Here is an 18,351-nt window from a genome sequence, read left to right on the forward strand (position 1 = left end):
GTATTTTTGTTTGTTTTTTTTTTTTTTTTTGTGGAGAGGTTCTTGCTATAGGGCGTGTGCGCTCCCCAGAAAGACAGAGAGCGAGACAGAGAGATAGAAAGTGAGAAATCACCCCCCCTCCCCAGGGGGGATGGCCATGCTACAATGCCTTCTCCTCCATTCTCCTCTTGGGATCCTAGACACGCACACATACACACGTGCCCAGCATGAGTTTAAGCCATCAGGTCCGGGACTCGAACCACCATCGACTACATGGGAGTCCAGCAACATAGCCATTACGCCAACTGCTGGTCCCAGTACAGAATTTTTATAGCCTTCCCCACTAAGTCTTCTCCCTTTCTTTCTCCTGGTTAATAGCACTGGTGTGTAACGAGGAGTCTAGACGTGATCCAGGACCATGTGATCTTCCTCAGTCCCCCACTGTCAGGAGGCTGGCTCCCTGGTAGGACCTAGCCCTGTGGGCACGCAGGTCCTCGAGAGCTTAGGCTGGATAGTGATCGAAGGGAGAGGCTGCGGGCGTGTGGTGCACCTCCTGAGCCTGGCTTCATGCCTTGGCACTCTTGTTTCTATCCTCCCCTGCTTGCACACGCACCCAGCTCCCAGCCCCAGCGCCTCTGGCGTGCCTCCTTGACTCCCTCCGGGAAAACTAGGAAGAGTGCGTGTGCCACGTGCTCCGTGATCTCGTTTGCGCCGGTCACAGTGTACTCAGTTCTTTGTTTCCTGACTTCTTATTAGTTGTGGTTGTCTCTCTTGACGGGGCTCTGAGCTCCCTGAGGGCTCATTCACTGGGCTGTTCCCTGAGCCTAGTTCCATAGGAGTCTGTAAATGTCTTTGGAGCAAAATGCTTCCCTGGGCACTCTCCTGTAGTCGTTATGGTCAAAGGTGATGCCAGAGATTTGACCGGGACGGGGCAGGATCAAGAGCGTGCCAAACCGTGGGGCAAGTCGGAGGCCGGAGGTTGTCCAGAATCCAGAGGTTCTTCCAGGTTCTCGCCTCTGTGCCTGTGGCCCTCCTCACACCTTGGGCTCTTAACTGCCGCACCCTTATCCTTTTCTGATCCTTTTCTGTCGCATCCTCCCTTTGAACCCTGGTCTGGGTTCCACCTCTTCCAGGAAGCCTCCAGGCCATCGGCTGCTCATTGATCCCCAGTGCAGGAGTGTATGTGATGCCCCTTCTCGCTGTGTGGGAGACCAGGAGCCGAGGCCGAGGGGGAAACTTCCAGCAGCCCTTTCCTTCGCGAGCGCCCTCACATTTAGTCATGACAGTGTGAGTTTGGCCTAACCCTGGTAGCATGAGCTCGATGCTGCTGTGCGGCAGGCTGCGGGAACAGGGGAGGCCCAGGTCTGACTCCCAGCTTACCCGGCTACGTGTGGTGGCCTCGCCTGTGGACCAGCTACTCAGGAAGCTGAAGCAGGAAGATCACAGCATCGTGAGAGCCTGTCTAGAACATATACAGAATAGGAAAACATTCGCGCATATTTTAATTCACACACACGCACACACACACACACACATAATCCATGTACACAGAGGCAACTTTTGTTAACATTTGAATGTATTCAATGTATGTATATTTAAAATACTGTGTTTTTTTTTTTTTTTTTTGAGAGGTTTTCGCTATAGGGCACGTGCGCTCGCCAGACAGACAGAGAGAGACAGAGAGACAGAAAGCGAGAAATCACCCCCCAGGGGGGATAGCCACGCTGCAATCCCTTCTCCTCCATTCTCCTCTCGGGATCTTGGGCACGCATGCACACGCACCCGGCGTGAGTTTTAAGCCACCAGGTCCGGGACGCGAACCGCGGTCAACTACGTGGGAGTCCAGCGCCATAGCCATTACGCTAACTGCTGGTTCCCAATACTGTGTATGTTACTTTGGGCCCAGCCCTGATATTACCATGGTGGTAAGTGCTCCGCACCATATAAAAACCAGGGTTTGCTTCCAGGGTGACCTGTGCACACCAGGCGTGTGCACATGTTCCGTGATCCTGGCTGGCTGGCCAAGGCTTGGGGGAGGATCATGGCGTGAGACCCTGTTGAGAGTGTTTGTGTCTTCTCTCTCTCATGAGATAAATGAACTTTAATACATTGTTCATACTGATTTTTTTTTTTCATTTTAAGAGCAATGTTTTGGTAGGTTTTGCTATAGGGCACATGTGCTCGCCAGAGAGATAGAGAGAGACAGGAAGGCACCCCCAATAGATCTTTCTACGACGTCCACCCCCAGACACAGCCAGCCTAGGTCCTGGGCACTTAGTGTGCCTGGCGTGGACTGGAAGGCCTGAGGGTGCAGACCCAGGACCTGCCTGTGTGGGTCTGCATTGCAGAGTTGTGTTACTGCCTCACTCCTGGCTGGCCCCTAGATTCCTTCAATGGGAAACAGTCCCTCCGTCTCTTCATCCTTCATGTCGTTGGCATGGCCAATGAGCACGGAGGTTACTTTATGGACGTTCCTCAGCGTGGTCTGTCTGTTTCCTCATGGCTGGACTCAGTCCCTCGGGAGCACGTGTGATGCTGGGTTGTCTCAGGATGCTCCCTGCGAAGGCACACCATCCCATCTGCCCCTCATTGGCCCTCTTTACATGTGCCCATCATCCTGGGGGCGGGGCATGTCACTACTTCCTGGCACGACAAAATGTACCAGTTTCATCCTGTACCTTCCTGCCCCACGCCTGGAATCAGCCAGTCCCTAAGGGACCTGTGGTTCCTGTGAGTGGGCTAAGACCCGGACATTGGTTGGTCTTTTTGCTCTCCATTTATTGCCCACAGGGCTTTTTTTTTTTTTTCCCTAGAGACTGCATGCACTTGCCTGAGAAAGACAGAGGAGAAAGCACCCCATTGAGGAAAGGTCGTGCCATAATCCCTTCTTCTCCATCACTCCCTCCCTTTGGGGTTTTGGGCACACATGCACAAGTGCCTGGCATGTTTCTTAAGCCACCAGGTCTGGGACTCAAACCGCATGGTTCATCATGTAGGATCTTGCTGCCTTAACCCCCAGGCTATGGAGCCCACCCATCTGGCTTTGTTGTTCTTCTTGTCTATTAATTTGGAGTCACACTGCTTATATACGTTTTATTTTTCCAGTCATGAATGTTGTCTGAGCTGATGGATATGTTTGTTCTCTAGTAATCATTTTACTTTATATTGCATCTTAGGACTTTATGCCGTATACCTTAAATGTATAGCCACAGTAAAATTTTTTTTTGAGAGGTTTTCGCTATAGGGCACGTGCGCTCGCCAGACAGACAGAGAGAGACAGAGAGACAGAAAGCGAGAAATCACCCCCCAGGGGGGATAGCCACGCTGCAATCCCTTCTCCTCCATTCTCCTCTCGGGATCTTGGGCACGCATGCACACGCACCCGGCGTGAGTTTTAAGCCACCAGGTCCGGGACGCGAACCGCGGTCAACTACGTGGGAGTCCAGCGACATAGCCATTACGCTAACTGCTGGTTCCCAATACTGTGTATGTTACTTTGGGCCCAGCCCTGATATTACCATGGTGGTAAGTGCTCCGCACCATATAAAAACCAGGGTTTGCTTCCAGGGTGACCTGTGCACACCAGGCGTGTGCACATGTTCCGTGATCCTGGCTGGCTGGCCAAGGCTTGGGGGAGGATCATGGCGTGAGACCCTGTTGAGAGTGTTTGTGTCTTCTCTCTCTCATGAGATAAATGAACTTTAATACATTGTTCATACTGATTTTTTTTATTTTATTTTAAGAGCAATGTTTTGGTAGGTTTTGCTATAGGGCACATGTGCTCGCCAGAGAGATAGAGAGAGACAGGAAGGCACATAGATCTTTCCCAGACACAGCCAGCCTAGGTCCTGGGCACTTAGTGTGCCTGGCGTGGACTGGAAGGCCTGAGGGTGCAGACCCAGGACCTGCCTGTGTGGGTCTGCATTGCAGAGTTGTGTTACTGCCTCACTCCTGGCTGGCCCCTAGATTCCTTCAATGGGAAACAGTCCCTCCGTCTCTTCATCCTTCATGTCGTTGGCATGGCCAATGAGCACGGAGGTTACTTTATGGACGTTCCTCAGCGTGGTCTGTCTGTTTCCTCATGGCTGGACTCAGTCCCTCGGGAGCACGTGTGATGCTGGGTTGTCTCAGGATGCTCCCTGCGAAGGCACACCATCCCATCTGCCCCTCATTGGCCCTCTTTACATGTGCCCATCATCCTGGGGGCGGGGCATGTCACTACTTCCTGGCACGACAAAATGTACCAGTTTCATCCTGTACCTTCCTGCCCCACGCCTGGAATCAGCCAGTCCCTAAGGGACCTGTGGTTCCTGTGAGTGGGCTAAGACCCGGACATTGGTTGGTCTTTTTGCTCTCCATTTATTGCCCACAGGGCTTTTTTTTTTTTTTCCCTAGAGACTGCATGCACTTGCCTGAGAAAGACAGAGGAGAAAGCACCCCATTGAGGAAAGGTCGTGCCATAATCCCTTCTTCTCCATCACTCCCTCCCTTTGGGGTTTTGGGCACACATGCACAAGTGCCTGGCATGTTTCTTAAGCCACCAGGTCTGGGACTCAAACCGCATGGTTCATCATGTAGGATCTTGCTGCCTTAACCCCCAGGCTATGGAGCCCACCCATCTGGCTTTGTTGTTCTTCTTGTCTATTAATTTGGAGTCACACTGCTTATATACGTTTTATTTTTCCAGTCATGAATGTTGTCTGAGCTGATGGATATGTTTGTTCTCTAGTAATCATTTTACTTTATATTGCATCTTAGGACTTTATGCCGTATACCTTAAATGTATAGCCACAGTAAAATTTATTTTAAAATGTCCCCAAGCCTGATTTTGTATACTTTTGTTTGTCTGCTTATTTATTTATTTATAGAGATTTTTGCCATAGCGTGCCTGTGCTCACCAGAGAGAGAGAGAGACAGAGACGGTGAGAGGAAAAGTGAGAAATCACCCCTGTGGGGGGTATTTCCACAGTGCAGTCTCTTCTCCTCCACTCTCCTCCTGGGATCTTGGGCATGCACGCACACGTTCCCAGCATGGTTTTCAAGCCACTAGGTTCAGGACTCGAACTGCAGTCAGCCATGTGGGAGTCCAGCTACGTAGCCACTATGCCACTTGCTGACCCCATCTGTTTATTATTTGCTTTAAGTTTATTTCATGAGTAAGAGCTAGAGAGAGAAACAGAGCCAGTGCCACAGCACTTTTCACGGGTCTTGGCGTGTGCCCCTCTACTGCGTTAGCCAGCCCCCATCACGGGCACGCGAGTGCCTGATATACACAGGAAGGTCTCTGAGTGCAAATGGGTCACCTTTGTGGGTCTGCCTTGCAGAACACGGCGTTCTCCTGCCGCACCACCGTCCAGCCCTGAAAACCTGATTTTAAAGTCCACATAACATTTGATCATATGAATGACCTTATTTATTGAACCATCCACCTTGGTAGATAATGCAGCAGTGAACAGCCCTGGCACGTAACTGCCCACATCACTGGACGTCTCTGATTACTCTTAGGCTAGTTCTTAGAGGCGAACTATCGTCAGGACAGCAGTGTGAGTGTGCTTGCACATCTTAAGTGGGAAAGTGGCTTGGGCCATTTGAGTTCTAAGGGGTGAGAGAAGCAGCTCTTAGTCGGGAATGGTGCTGGGCTTGGTCTGTTCTGTGAAAAGCAGTACCGGAGTGGGGCGGGGCAAGACTGCTCCAGACAGGGTGTGCCTTGGTGGGCAGAGAAAGGACAGTGGGATGGGGCCTCGTGTGTGAAGGGGCTTGGAGGTGACCTGAGGCCATTGCCGGGTCTTTATTGGGAAGGGAAAGGAGCAGAAACTCCCTATAGGGCCTAGTGTCCGAGGAAGCAAGGGGAGGGGAGGTGGAGGCTCCTATTTCCTCCACTGTGCAGAGGATGGTTCTTGTAGAGCTGTGGGGCTCCAGGGAGGAATTTGGGGCAGAGCCTGGAGTGAAATGAGGCATGAGCCCCCAGCGCCCGCAGCCATCCCCTTCATCCCAGAGCTTGGCACCCTCTCTCCTCCCCTCGAGCTCAGCTTTGCCCAGCTGGCTCTGTCCCCAGGGCAGCAGGCCCAGCAGCAGTGTTGCCTGGTTTCCTTTCATTGTGCCCATGGCCTGCTTAGCACAAAGCCTTCCTTCTCCCAGGCCCCTGCCCTGGGCAAGGCTGGGGTAGCTGGCCCCTCATCCCATGACTCTGGGCAGCTCCAAGGCTGGGTGAAAGAGGGCCTGAGGGCTGGAAGCCTGGCGCTGCCATATTTGAACTTGGCCTGTGGAGAACTTCTTCCCTGGCAGCAGAGCTGGATCTTGGAGAGGGACCCTGTGAGGGGCAGGCAAGACCCTCCCTCACTCAAGAGACCCTAAGCAAAATGGAGAGGTGGGGACCAGACCTTACCTCCAGCCTGCCTGCCTGGTGATGCTCAGGAGCTTCCCAGGGGCATTGGGAGCAGAGAGAAGAGTGGGAGGCACCTGGAAGAGAGGGTGAGCAGTCACTGAGTCTCTCAAGGGCTCTCTGCACCAACTTTAGGAAACCCTCAACCCAGGAGAGCTGCTGTCAGGTCCCTGAGCAGGGAGGCCTCACTGGCATTCACCTCTCCATGAGGAGTTCTGAGGACCGGGGCCCTGACCACAAGGGTGGACTGTGTCTGGAGATGGTGGGCAGCAGCTGATCCCCCCTTCTCTCTCACCCCTTCTGCAGACATCCTTCTACGGCCGTTTCAGACACTTCCTGGACATCATCGATCCCCGCACACTGTTTGTCACTGAGGTAAGACATGGTCGTCACTTAGGGGAGGCCCTTTGGCTTTTGTACATTGTCACCTGAGAATGTGCAGGCCATCTGAAGGGCTGAGGAGAGAGTGAAAAGGATAGCGGTGGTGGGAGGAAGGTATAGAGATATCTGTCTCTATATCTCTGTCTCTGTATCTTGAGAGAGTTCATAAATTGCTGTGAGCTTTTTCCCATTATTGCATTTGGATCTCACAGTCTTCAAGGTAGATACTATTATTTTTTTAAGCTTCAATGAAATTATTGCCATAAATTACATGCTCATTACGAAAGTTCAAACAGTACAGATGTGCTCAAGTAGAACAAAAAAGTATCCAGTAATCACCTTCCCTACCCAGTGCCCTTCTCTCATAGGCGAGGACTACTTGTGGCTTTTACTGCCAGCCTTCTGACGTGCATGGTTCTGAGTTCCGACAGACATCTTCAGCCCTGTGTCCACCACCACAACCAGGATGGGACACACTCCCATCACCCTAGCGTGTTTCCTCATGCCTGTTTCTCATTTATTCCTGCCCTGTCCCCAGCACCTGGCAACCCCTCACCTGCTTTTGGTTTCTTTTCTTTTCTTTTTTTGGGAGAGGTTTTTGTTATAGGGTGCATGCGCTCGCCAGAGAGACAGACAGAGACAGAGAGACAGACAGAGACAGAGAGACAGAGAGAGAGAAACCACCGCCCCCCTGGGGGGGGGATGGCCATACTACCACAGAGACAGAGAGATAGACAGAGACAGAGAGACAGACAGAGACAGAGAGACAGAAAGAGAGAAACCACCGCCCCTCTGGGGGGGGGGATGGCCACACTACCATCCCTTCTCCTCCATTCTCCTCTCGGGATCTTGGGCACGCACGCATACGTGCCCGGTGTGAGTTTAAGCCACTGGGTCTGGGACTCGAACCGCAATCGACTACATGGGAGTCCAGCGACATAGCCATTACACTAACTGCTGGTCCCTCACCTGCTTTTGGTTTCTATCGCTTTGCTGTTTCCAGAATGTCATATAGATGCACCCCCAGTACACAGCCTTGCGTGTCTGCCTCCTTTCCCTTCACGCAGTGCTCTTGAGATTTGTCTCAGTAGTTGCCTGCATCTGGAGCTCATCTTGTCTTATTGCTGAGTAGTGTTCCATTGAAAGAAGGTTCTGGAATGTGTTTATCCATCTGAATGTTGTTCATGAACACCTAGGTTCTTTCCAGTTTGGGGCTATAATGAATAAAACTGCTGTGAGCATTCTCTGTGTGGACGTGCATCTTCATTGCTCCGGAGCAAATAACTAGGAATGGCATTGCAGGCTGATGCGACAGTGTGACATATATGTATTTAACTCTGTCAGATACTGCCGAACCATTGTTCTGAGCGGCTGTCCATCTTACAGTCCCATCAGCAATGTACGAAAGTTCTAGGTGATCTACTTCTTCACCAACACTTGTATTTTTAGTTTTTTATTTACTTTTTTTTTTTTACTATTATTGTAATCTTGTTTATAATACATTGACTCACATAGAGCTTTACAGTGTATTACATTTCTTTTTCTAGAAGGAATACCTTGCATATCAGTCAAGACAAAGACATTACTATCCACATCATCATCAAATAGCTTTTCATCATTTTCCCCCTGATTATTCTTATTATTTTAAACATTCAATCACTATGTATCATTTTGCTTGTAAAAAGAATTTGCCCAGCATGAAATACTTCTCAGACCGGTCCAGTGGAGAATACTGTACGTGTTATCATCAGCAGGTAATAAACCATTTCCGTGTCCCACTAATGTCCTGCCTCTCTATTTATTCTCTTGCTCTCCTTCTCTATACTCTTCCCACCCCATTATTTTCAAAGTTTTGAAACAAATTTTATTTTAGCCATCCTGAAAAGTCCTGTTTTATAAAATTTTTTTTTTTTTTTTGTTATAGGGCACATGTGTTTGCCAGAAAGAGACAGAGAGAGAGAGAAAGTGAGAAATCACCCTCCAGGAAGATGGCCACACCACAGTTCCTTCTCCAGTCTCCTGCTGGTATTTTGGGCACACACAGACATGCCCCGAGCATGATTTTTAAACCGCAGGGTCCAGGACTCAAACTGCATAGCCACCCACATGGGATCCAACCACCTTAAACTCCACACCATCTGCTGGCCCAAGAAATGTGTCTTTATGGGTTTTTATATCTCCAAATACATGTAGGAATGCATATACACAGAAAGTAGCAAACATTAAACACTTGCTATGAACAAGGCAATTTACACGCATTTGCTCGTCAGATTAACTCTCAGCAGCCCCGGCAGGTGGATGCTATTATAAGTTCCATTTTCCAGATGAGAGAACACTGAAGTTAAGTTTAATGCATATAGTACTTGTGAGTGGTGGAGCCAAAGAATGAATCCAGGCATCCGTATCTCCAGACCCTTATTCCCATCCAGTTTGCATTCCTGTTCAGGTAACTTGCATTTATGGAACTTGCCCAAGATGGCCCAGCCTGCGGAAGGCTTGAGCTCCAGCCCTGGGCTCCCTGAAGCGAGTCCCTGAGCCTCTGAGTGAGTTTCCTGAGTGGGCAGCACTTCACTGAACATCCTCTCTGTGCTGAGCAGTGGCTTTACTGCAGCCCCGGGTTGACTGCCTCTAAGAGAGAAGAGCCAGGATGGGAGGAAGGACCATCCCCAGTGTGCTGGAGGAACAGCCCAGTAATGTGGAGTGTGGAAATTACCCTGAGAGGTGGTTTCCTGAGGCATCTCAGTAAAGACCAAGGGCTTAGGTGTTTTCCCACCTGGCCTTCTCTGCCCCTCTGGGCTACCACCTCTTGAGAACAAGGGTGTTGCACTTCTGGGCTGCCTGAATTATCCTAAGGACCAAGCAGTGCAATTGCTTAGAAATTGGGAAGAGCACCAAACTAGAGAAACTACTGACCTGGCCTAGGTAGCATCATTCTGGAAAGTTCCAGAACTGTGCAGTACTAGATACAAACACAGTCCTAATATTCCAACTGAAATGCTAACTGCTTGATGGAGGAATCAGCAGAAACCAGTGCTAGCACCAAGGAGAGAAGTGCTAATGGTGGACTTTGGGGTGCACTGAGAAAAGGTGGGAGCCAGCGGGTGGCGTGGTAGTTAAGACACATGGCTGACCATGGCAGAGTCCCAGACCTGGTGACTTGTCCCTTTCTCTCTCTCTGTCTCTGTCTTTCTCTAATGAGCACATGTGCCCTATAGCAAATTAAATAATAATACATTTTTTAAAAAGATTTATTTTTAAATGTTATTTATTGTCATTATTCTTCAGTTTTGACCAGAGAAAGACAGAGAGAAAGGGAGAGTGAGAAAGCAAGCCGCCAGATCTGGGACTTGAACTGTGGTTGGCCATGTGGGAGTCCAGCGCTTTAACCACCACACCACCTGCTGGCCCCAATACTAATAAATTAAAAAAAAATTAGTGGTGGGAGACATAGGAGGTAAAGAGATATTTCAGTGGCCCAGTGATTACCACCAACTGGCAGGGGCTTTGGGATAGAGGAACAGCTATGATGACGTGTGCCAGGGGGCCAGACCCTCTTCTCTTCCAGACCACCCTCTTCCCATTCTTAGACCATTTCATTTTTCTGCTCTCTCCCTGTACTACATCATCCTTTCTTTTTTTTTAACTTTTATTTATTTCTACAGTGAGTGACTGAGGCAGAGAAGACAGAGTCAACACCCCATAGGGTCTTTGTACTGTGATCCAACCCCAGCCAGCCACACCCATGCCCAGTGTACTCAGGGAGGTCTCTGATGTAAGCCCACGAAGGGCCTTCTCATGTAGGTCAGCCTGGCAGAACGTCATGTTTTACCACTGTGCCACCCTCCTAGCTCCCTGTTCCACACTTCTCCTATTCAACTCCTACATTTTGAGAGACCCCAACATTCTTGGACATCGTTAAACCACTTTTTGGCCAGTGTTCTCCTATCAGTAAAACAAAGCCAAAGCTCTTAACTTTAAAAAAAACTACTAATTGAAATGTCAAAACAACTTAAATATTTACCGACTAGAAAAGAACCGAGGCAACCAGTTTTAGAATATTTTTCAAATTTCACATCCCCCTTCCCCTAGTCAGAGATTCTGATAGGTTTCCAGAAAGATCTACACATCCTCTCCCTGTTGCGGCTCAGATGGGGCTGATTTCTAGGACTACTTGCTGGAAAGTATCTGGGCAGTTCCTGACCATAGATCTTCTAGGCCCTAAAAACTCTTATGGGACCTGAGTGGAGCCCCCAGGCCAGCAAGGCAGTGGCTGTAACCCTCATGGGCTCTGGCCCTAGCAGGCTGGTTAGCAGAGACACCCCTACTGACACCATGAGGAGGACAGCTTCTCACCTGAGCCCTCTCATGAACCGTGAAGTACGGAGAGCCAGGCTCTCCCCTGCTGCTGGGCTCAGCCCACAGACCGTGGCTTGTGTCTCCGAAACACTGTTTCTCTCGCAGGGCCCTTGGCTGGTGTCCTTGGAGGGAGTGTGGGGCAGTGGCCACCCAGTTGGAGGCCATCCGGATGGGCCCATTCGTGAGGGCGGGAGGTAGTGGAGGGCATGAGGAAGTGGCTCTGGAAGCTGGACGTTCCAAGGTGGAAAGGTCCTGGGTGCTCAAGCCATCTGGCAACCCAGTTCTGGGGGGCGTTAGCTGAGTCAGTGGGCAGGCTCATCCTGAGAGTTTTGGAGCTACTTTTTTTGCAATTTATAACTGACCAAGCTTTAAAAAGATTCCAACCCTTGTATGTCTAATGAGGCAGAGGGAATGTTATTCACTATAATTCCTCCTAGGAAGAGGGCTGTCTTTGTTCTAAGAATGCCTTGAACAAGGCTTCAGAGGAGGAGGAGGTTGCTTTGTTTGACAGAGGGAAAAGAATTGTACTTTCTAATCCTAAAAGGAAAGAAGACCAAAAAAGGAAGAAAAAACAGTGAGAAGGAGGGCAAAAAACCAGAATCTGATGACAGACCCTTAAAAAAAAAATTGCCACAGTGGGGATGTGGCTGGGGGCTTCTTCCTTCTCTCTTCCTCCTCCTCCTTCTTCATAGATTTACTTGGGTTAATAAGCATCTTTTTTTTTTTGAAAGTTTATTTATTTTTATTTAAGTGAGCAAGAGAGAAAGGGGACAGCACCCTCAATAGAGCCTTGATACCATGATCCACCCCCTGCCCCAGTCAGCCCCAGATCATGGGCACACATGTACCCAGTGTGCTCAGGGAGGTCTCTGGATGTGAACCCAGAACCTGCCCGTGTGGGTCAGCCTCACAGAATGTCACATTTTGCCACTGAGCCACTGTCCATCCCCTAACTGGGGTTTTTGAGATTGATGGTGCCTATTGTGCTTGTAAAAGTTGTTGTAAATTTGCACTGTTAACCCCTCCACCACCATTCCTAGAACTTGGTCAGCAGAGTCTGGGAAGATGGTGAAGGGCTGTGAGTTCCCTGTCCAGGGTGCCCAGCATCGGGCTCGAGGAAGGAGACCTCCAGGAGCTTGCAGAAGCCTAAGGAGGGAAGCGTTGGTGCTCCATGTAGGCCATGGCCTAGGTCTCTAAGGGCAAAGTTGTACCACATGACATCTGCGTTACTCCTAGCCGTGGACTGAAGTTGGAGGAATGTGCTGTTCTGAACTTAATAATTACTTAAGGGAATGAATGGTTGACAGATGATCATTCTGAAGGGCACAAAATAAGTAGTATTAATAGTACCAACTCGATACTAATACTGGTGTAGTAATTCAAGGCTATTCTGGGTGTATTGTAGGATGAAGTCAATAATTATTCTAATGTTGAGAACCAGGATTCTCACTGTGGGAGAAACAAATATGGAGTAGGGGGAAATGTGAAGCACTCTGTTATATCTGAGTGGGAAGTATCGATAGGAACTCATGATTTACATACACACATGCACGCGCACATTACATTTTATTTTTTTAAAAAGAATTATTTTATTTAAATTTATTTATTTATTTATTTATTTAAATTTGACCAGAAAGGGACAGAGCAAGAGAGAGAGCGAGAGTAAGAGAGGGAAAGTGAGAAAGCAAGCCACAGGTCCGGGGGTCCGGGACTCAAACCACCGTTGGCCATGAGTGAGTCCAGTGCCCTTAACCACCATGCCACCTGCTGGCCCCCCTGCACTACATTTCCTAATTCCCAGGTTCTGTTCACTGAAAGGGCCCAGAAATAAAGACACTTCTGCAGCAATGAACATACTTAGCACTCAGATTTTTTTTCTTTCTTTCTCTTTTTTTTTTTTTGTAGAGGTTTTTGCTATAGGGAGTGTGCGCGCGCCAGAAAGACAGAGAGAGACAGAGAGACAGAAAGCGAGAAATCACCCCCCAGGGGGGATGGCCACGCTGCAGTCCCTTCTCCTCCATTCTCCTCTCGGGATCTTGGGCACGCATGCACATGTGACCGGCGTGAGTTCAAGCCACCGGGTCAGGGACTTGAACCGTGGTCAACTATATGGGAGTCCAGCGACATAGCCATTACGCTAACTGTTGGTCCCTCTTTTTTTCTTTTTAGAGGTTTTTGCCTTAGAGTGCATGCGCTCACCAGAGAGGGACAGATAATGAGAGGGAAAGTGCGAAACCACCTGGGGGGCGGGGGCGGATGCAATGCTGCAATCCCTTTTTCTCTTTCTCCTGCTGGGATCTTGGTCATGCACACACATGCACCCAGCATCAGTTTCAAGCCACTGGGTCCAGGACTCAAACTGTAGTCGGTCATGTGGAAATTCAGTGATGTAACTGCTATGCCTTCTGCTGGCCCTAGCACTCAGACCTAAATGTACTTCCCACAGAAAGGAACTCCTTGGAGAGGTGATGGGATCCAGGGCTGAGGCAGTGAGAGTTCTACAGAATGTAAGGACATGGGCAAAAAAATGATGGAGATGCAGGAACTAGCTGGACGGGAAATCCACTGGCCACATCTGGGACAATCTGAGCATTACAAAGAACAACAATGAATTCCAATACATTGAAAAAATGTGTGAGTCCATGTTCTGTGTTTGGACTGTGTTCTCCAAAATCCAGGTGTTGAAACTTAATGTTCAGTGTGATGATATGAAGAGATAGGGCATTTTAGTGGTAGTTAGACCCCAAGAACTCCTCCCTTGTGAATGGGATGAGGCCCTTATAAATGAGGCTTCACTTAGCATTTGGCTTTTTGCTTTCCACCACTTGAAGACACAGCTTACCCTCCATCAGCCCCCAAAGAGTGCAGCCCTCACCAGGTACCAAATGCTGGTGTGTTGATCTTGGACTTCCAGCCTCCAGAACTGTGAGAAATAAAATTTCTTTTCTTTACAAATTATGTCATCTATGGTATTCTGTTATAGAATCGCCAATGGACTGGGACACCATAGTAATATTAAATAAGTGGGGGTGGGAGGCTCTTTTTCACAGGAGAATGTTAGCTCATAAATGTATGTTGAAGATTTCGAAATAACCTTGTGTAACTCTCAATGAAATAACTGATTCCTTCCAGGATTGTTAATAAAGACTTTTTCTGTACAGGAAAATGTTGAGAAATAGGGTCTTCATTTGCTCTCAAAGTATCATCCTGCAGATTACTTAGCAATTACAAAGGGAAAGGTGTCTGTACAATCAAGAGCTTGTAGGATACCTTTTAACCAGGTGACCAAACTTAGCATCACTAGCAGTGGGAAAAACTGATATTATGTCTCCTGATATGATGTTGCGTATCCTCCTTAAATACTGGAGGATAGGTAAAAGTCAAAAAAAAAAAAAAAACTGGAGCCAGCCAGTGGTGTGGTGGTTAGGGTGGCTGGATCCCACATTGCTGTCTTTGCCATTCAAGTCCCAGACCTGGTGGCTTGAAAAACACTGTAAGTGCATGTGCATGTGTGCCCCAGATTCCCAGATGAGAATGGAGGAGAAGGGATTGTAGCTTAGCCATCCCCATTGATTTCTCACTTTCTCTCTGTTTCTCATGAGTACACACACCTTCTAGCAAACGTAAAAAAAAATGAAAAGAAAAACTGCATACAGGTAGGGCTGCTTAGCTGGGACTACTAGAAATAATCACCATTAACATTTTGGGATCTATGTGTGTGTATTTAAACATATAGGGTGATTTTTACATAATATTGATATGTGTATATTAGATATGTTATATATGTATATAGTATATCTATATGTGTGTATAGATAATATGTATGTATACATAGAAACATGCATGATGTGTATGTATACATGAGATATATGTTACATGAGATATACTTTTTTCATGTAGCATATCATGAGATTTTTTTCCCTTGTCTTAGATGTTATTTCAAAATGTATTTAATAACTGCAGTAGTGGGACAAGCAGGCGGCATAGTGGTTAAGGCACTGGACTCCTGCATGGCTGACCATGGTTTGAGTCCTGGACCCGATGACTTGAAACTCACACCAGGCGCATGTGCATGGGTGACCAAAATCCTGAGAGCAGAATTAATCTCACAGTATTTCTCTTTATTTCCTTTGGATAAATTTCTGGAAGTGGAATTTTTGGATGAAACACTTTTTAAGGCTGTTGATATATAATTTGCCAAATTACTCTGCAAATTGTATCAACCTGTACCAAGATTTTTATCAGTTTATACTTTAAATAGCAGTGAATGGAGGTGTTCATTTAAATTATTCCTAGGCGGAACCAGCAGTTAGCGTAATTGCTATGTCGCTGAACTCCCATGTAGTCAACCACGGTTCTAGTCCCAGACCTGGTAGCTTAAACTCACGCTGGGCGCATGTGCGTGCGTGCCCAAGATCCTGAGAGGAGAATGGAGGAGAAGGGATTGCAGCGTGGCCATCCCCCCCCGGGGGGTGATTTCTTGCTTTCTACCTCTCTGTCTCTCTCTGTCTTTCTGGTGAGTGCATGCGCCCTATAGCAAAAACCTCTCAAAAAAAAAAAAAAAAGAAAAGAAAGAAATTATTCCTAGGCAACTACAGATTTTCTAATTTTAAAATCTTTAATGGAATTTTTGATTGAAAAACTACTCAAATATTAGTACCTTATGCACTTAAAGTTCTTCTTCATCTATGTATACTTTTAATATGCTTATCACACCAAACATACGGTTTTTATTTGCTTTATTTTATTTTAGTCATTTATTTTCAAGAGAGTGTGTATGCCCATCAGAGAGACAGAGAGGGAGAAGAGAAAGCACACCCATGGGAACTCATCATACCACAGTCTCTTTCTTTACATTTAATTTTATTTATTCACTCATTTATTTTTATTTGACCAGAGAAAAACAGACACACAGAGAGAAGAAGCGTGAGAAAGCAAGCCACCAGGTCCAGGACTCAAACCGTGGTGAGCCATGTGGGAGTGTCCAGCGCCTTAACCACCATGCCACCTGCTGGCTCCCTACCACAATCTCTTCAACTCCGTTTCTCTATCCGGTCGGAATTTTGGGCATGCATGCGCATGCTGCTGGTGTGTTTCTCAACCTGTCAGGTCTGGAACTCAAACTATATGGGATACGGCCACCCTAACCATCAGGCCACAGAGTCAGCGTTTATTTGCTTTTAAATCCATGTTGAAGTCTTTATGAGTTTTTAAAATCATGTTTTGTGGTATACATAACCATCTCTTGTTTGACTTTTAGGTCTAACAGGTTGTTCTGTGTTTTTTTAATGTGTTTCTCAACCTGTCAGGTCTGGAACTCAAACTATATGGGATACGGCCACCCTAACCATCAGGCCACAGAGTCAGCGTTTATTTGCTTTTAAATCCATGTTGAAGTCTTTATGAGTTTTTAAAATCATGTTTTGTGGTATACATAACCATCTCTTGTTTGACTTTTAGGTCTAACAGGTTGTTCTGTGTTTTTTTAAAGAGATTTTTTGCTATAGTGTACATGTGCTTGCTGGAGAGACAGAGAGAGAGAGACAGAGACAGAGACAGAGAGACAGAAAGTAAGAAATCGCCTCCCAGGAGGGGATGGCCATGCTGCAATCTCTTCTCTTCCAGTCTCCTCTTGGGATTTTGGGCAAACACTTTCCTATTTTTAAAAAGAATTATATAATTTTATTAATTAATTATTTATTATTATTATTATTATTATTTGATTCTGGGACTTGAACTGGAGTAGTTCACGTGGGAGTCCAACACCTTAACCACCATGCCACCTTCTGGCCCCATTCTATGTTTTGCTTTCCTGCAAAAAGCAGTGGTCTTGGGCATCTCACTTTTCATTTCCAAGAACAGGATAACCAATCTGGATTCTGGGATTTTGTTGTTGTTGTTTGTTTAGCTTGCAGGAGAGAGACAGAGAGAGGGAAAGTGAGAAATCACCCCTTGGGTGGAGGGTGGGGAGATGGCGAAGCCACGATCCCTTCTCTTTCATTCTCCCCCCGAGGAGGGAAAATCATGCTTGTTGTGATTTTTAAACTGCCAGGTCTAGATCTCACTGTTGTTGGCCACGTGGTAGTCCAGTGGCTTAACCACCATGTGTGCTGCTTGCTGGCCCTGAGTCTGGGATTGTTTTTGTTTTTAAAGTTCTTGGGATGGCCGAATAGATTTATTTCCCAAAGGACGCCTACCTGCTGTGGTGCCAGCACGGCAACAGCTTACCTGACCTCTGCGGAGGACTGGCCTTTCAGCAGGTGGCTCATGGCTGCCCAGAGTGGGGGTACATCCCAGCACCATCAGGTCTTCCCTGGGGCTCTGGGCCAGCCAGAAGGGAACAAGGACAGCCAGGGGAAGACCAGGGAGGGCTTGGACCGTTGGTGTTGGCTACCAAGGCCCAGCGCTCAGAGGCCACACCAGTCATGGTCCAGCATGAGGAGAATGTACAGCCCTGCATGACTGGCCCTGGAGGACGATTAGCTACTGAAGGACACATGTGCTGCGTCATAGTTGGCTGGTCCCCGCTGTCATGCACCCTGCTGCCAGTTCATTCTCTCCACCCGATTCTTCACGTTTTCTCCTTTAGTTCTGTGAGCTCTGGGCTCTCCACTCTGCTTGAAATGCCATGTTTGAATTCTACCCACTTCCTCTAAACACGCTCTTCATTTATAAAAAATGTGCTTTCTGGAGAGTGAGAAAGAGAGAGTGAGAAATCACTCCCCAGAGAGGATGGCCTCACCATAGTCCCATCTCTTCCATTCTCCTTTCAGGATCTTAGGCACACACGCTCATGCACCGGCGTGTTTTCAAGCTGCTGGAGCCAGGACTCAGATGGCACAGTTGGCCATGTGGGATCCAGCCATTCTAACCACTGTCACCAGCTGGCTCGCTCTCCATTTTTTCTGTCTGGCTAGGCTCAGCTTTGAATGGGGGCGAGAAAGGCCTTTTCTTTCCTTCCCTGGGGTGTCCCGCCCGAGCTGGGAGTCAGACAGTGCCGCAGTTCTTTGGGAGGCACTCTCTGCCGTGAGTACAGGAAGTTCTTCCTTGCTGGTGTCTCTCTAAAATGGCTCAGGACAGGAGTTGAGGAGGCTCGAGGTTTCTAGGTGACACCCACGTACCTTAAGACTTTGAGCAAGGAAGTGCCCGTCCCTCTCGGCCTCAGTGTTCTCAGAGGGTGGAGGGTGGAGCTGGTTCTGTGATACACACATGCGGAGGAGTATTCTTCACGTCCTACGTGAGTGGGGCCCAGT

The 18,351-nt window shown here is 47.9% G+C and overlaps 1 protein-coding gene across 2 annotated transcripts in view; it reads left to right on the forward strand.

Annotated features, from left to right (window-relative positions):
• The window catches only part of SFXN5 (sideroflexin 5), a 133,500-nt gene that overhangs the window by 7,895 nt on the left and 107,254 nt on the right, over positions 1–18,351 (forward strand). For both annotated transcript variants that reach the window (XM_006151259.3, XM_006151260.3), the window contains exon 2: positions 6,668–6,736. In XM_006151259.3, the coding sequence (XP_006151321.1) occupies positions 6,668–6,736 (69 nt within the window). The remainder of the gene's footprint in view (positions 1–6,667; positions 6,737–18,351) is intronic.

Source organism: Tupaia chinensis, unplaced genomic scaffold (genome assembly GCF_000334495.1).
Source record: "Tupaia chinensis unplaced genomic scaffold, TupChi_1.0 Scaffold000316_1, whole genome shotgun sequence".
Classification (NCBI taxonomy): Eukaryota; Metazoa; Chordata; class Mammalia; order Scandentia; family Tupaiidae; genus Tupaia; species Tupaia belangeri.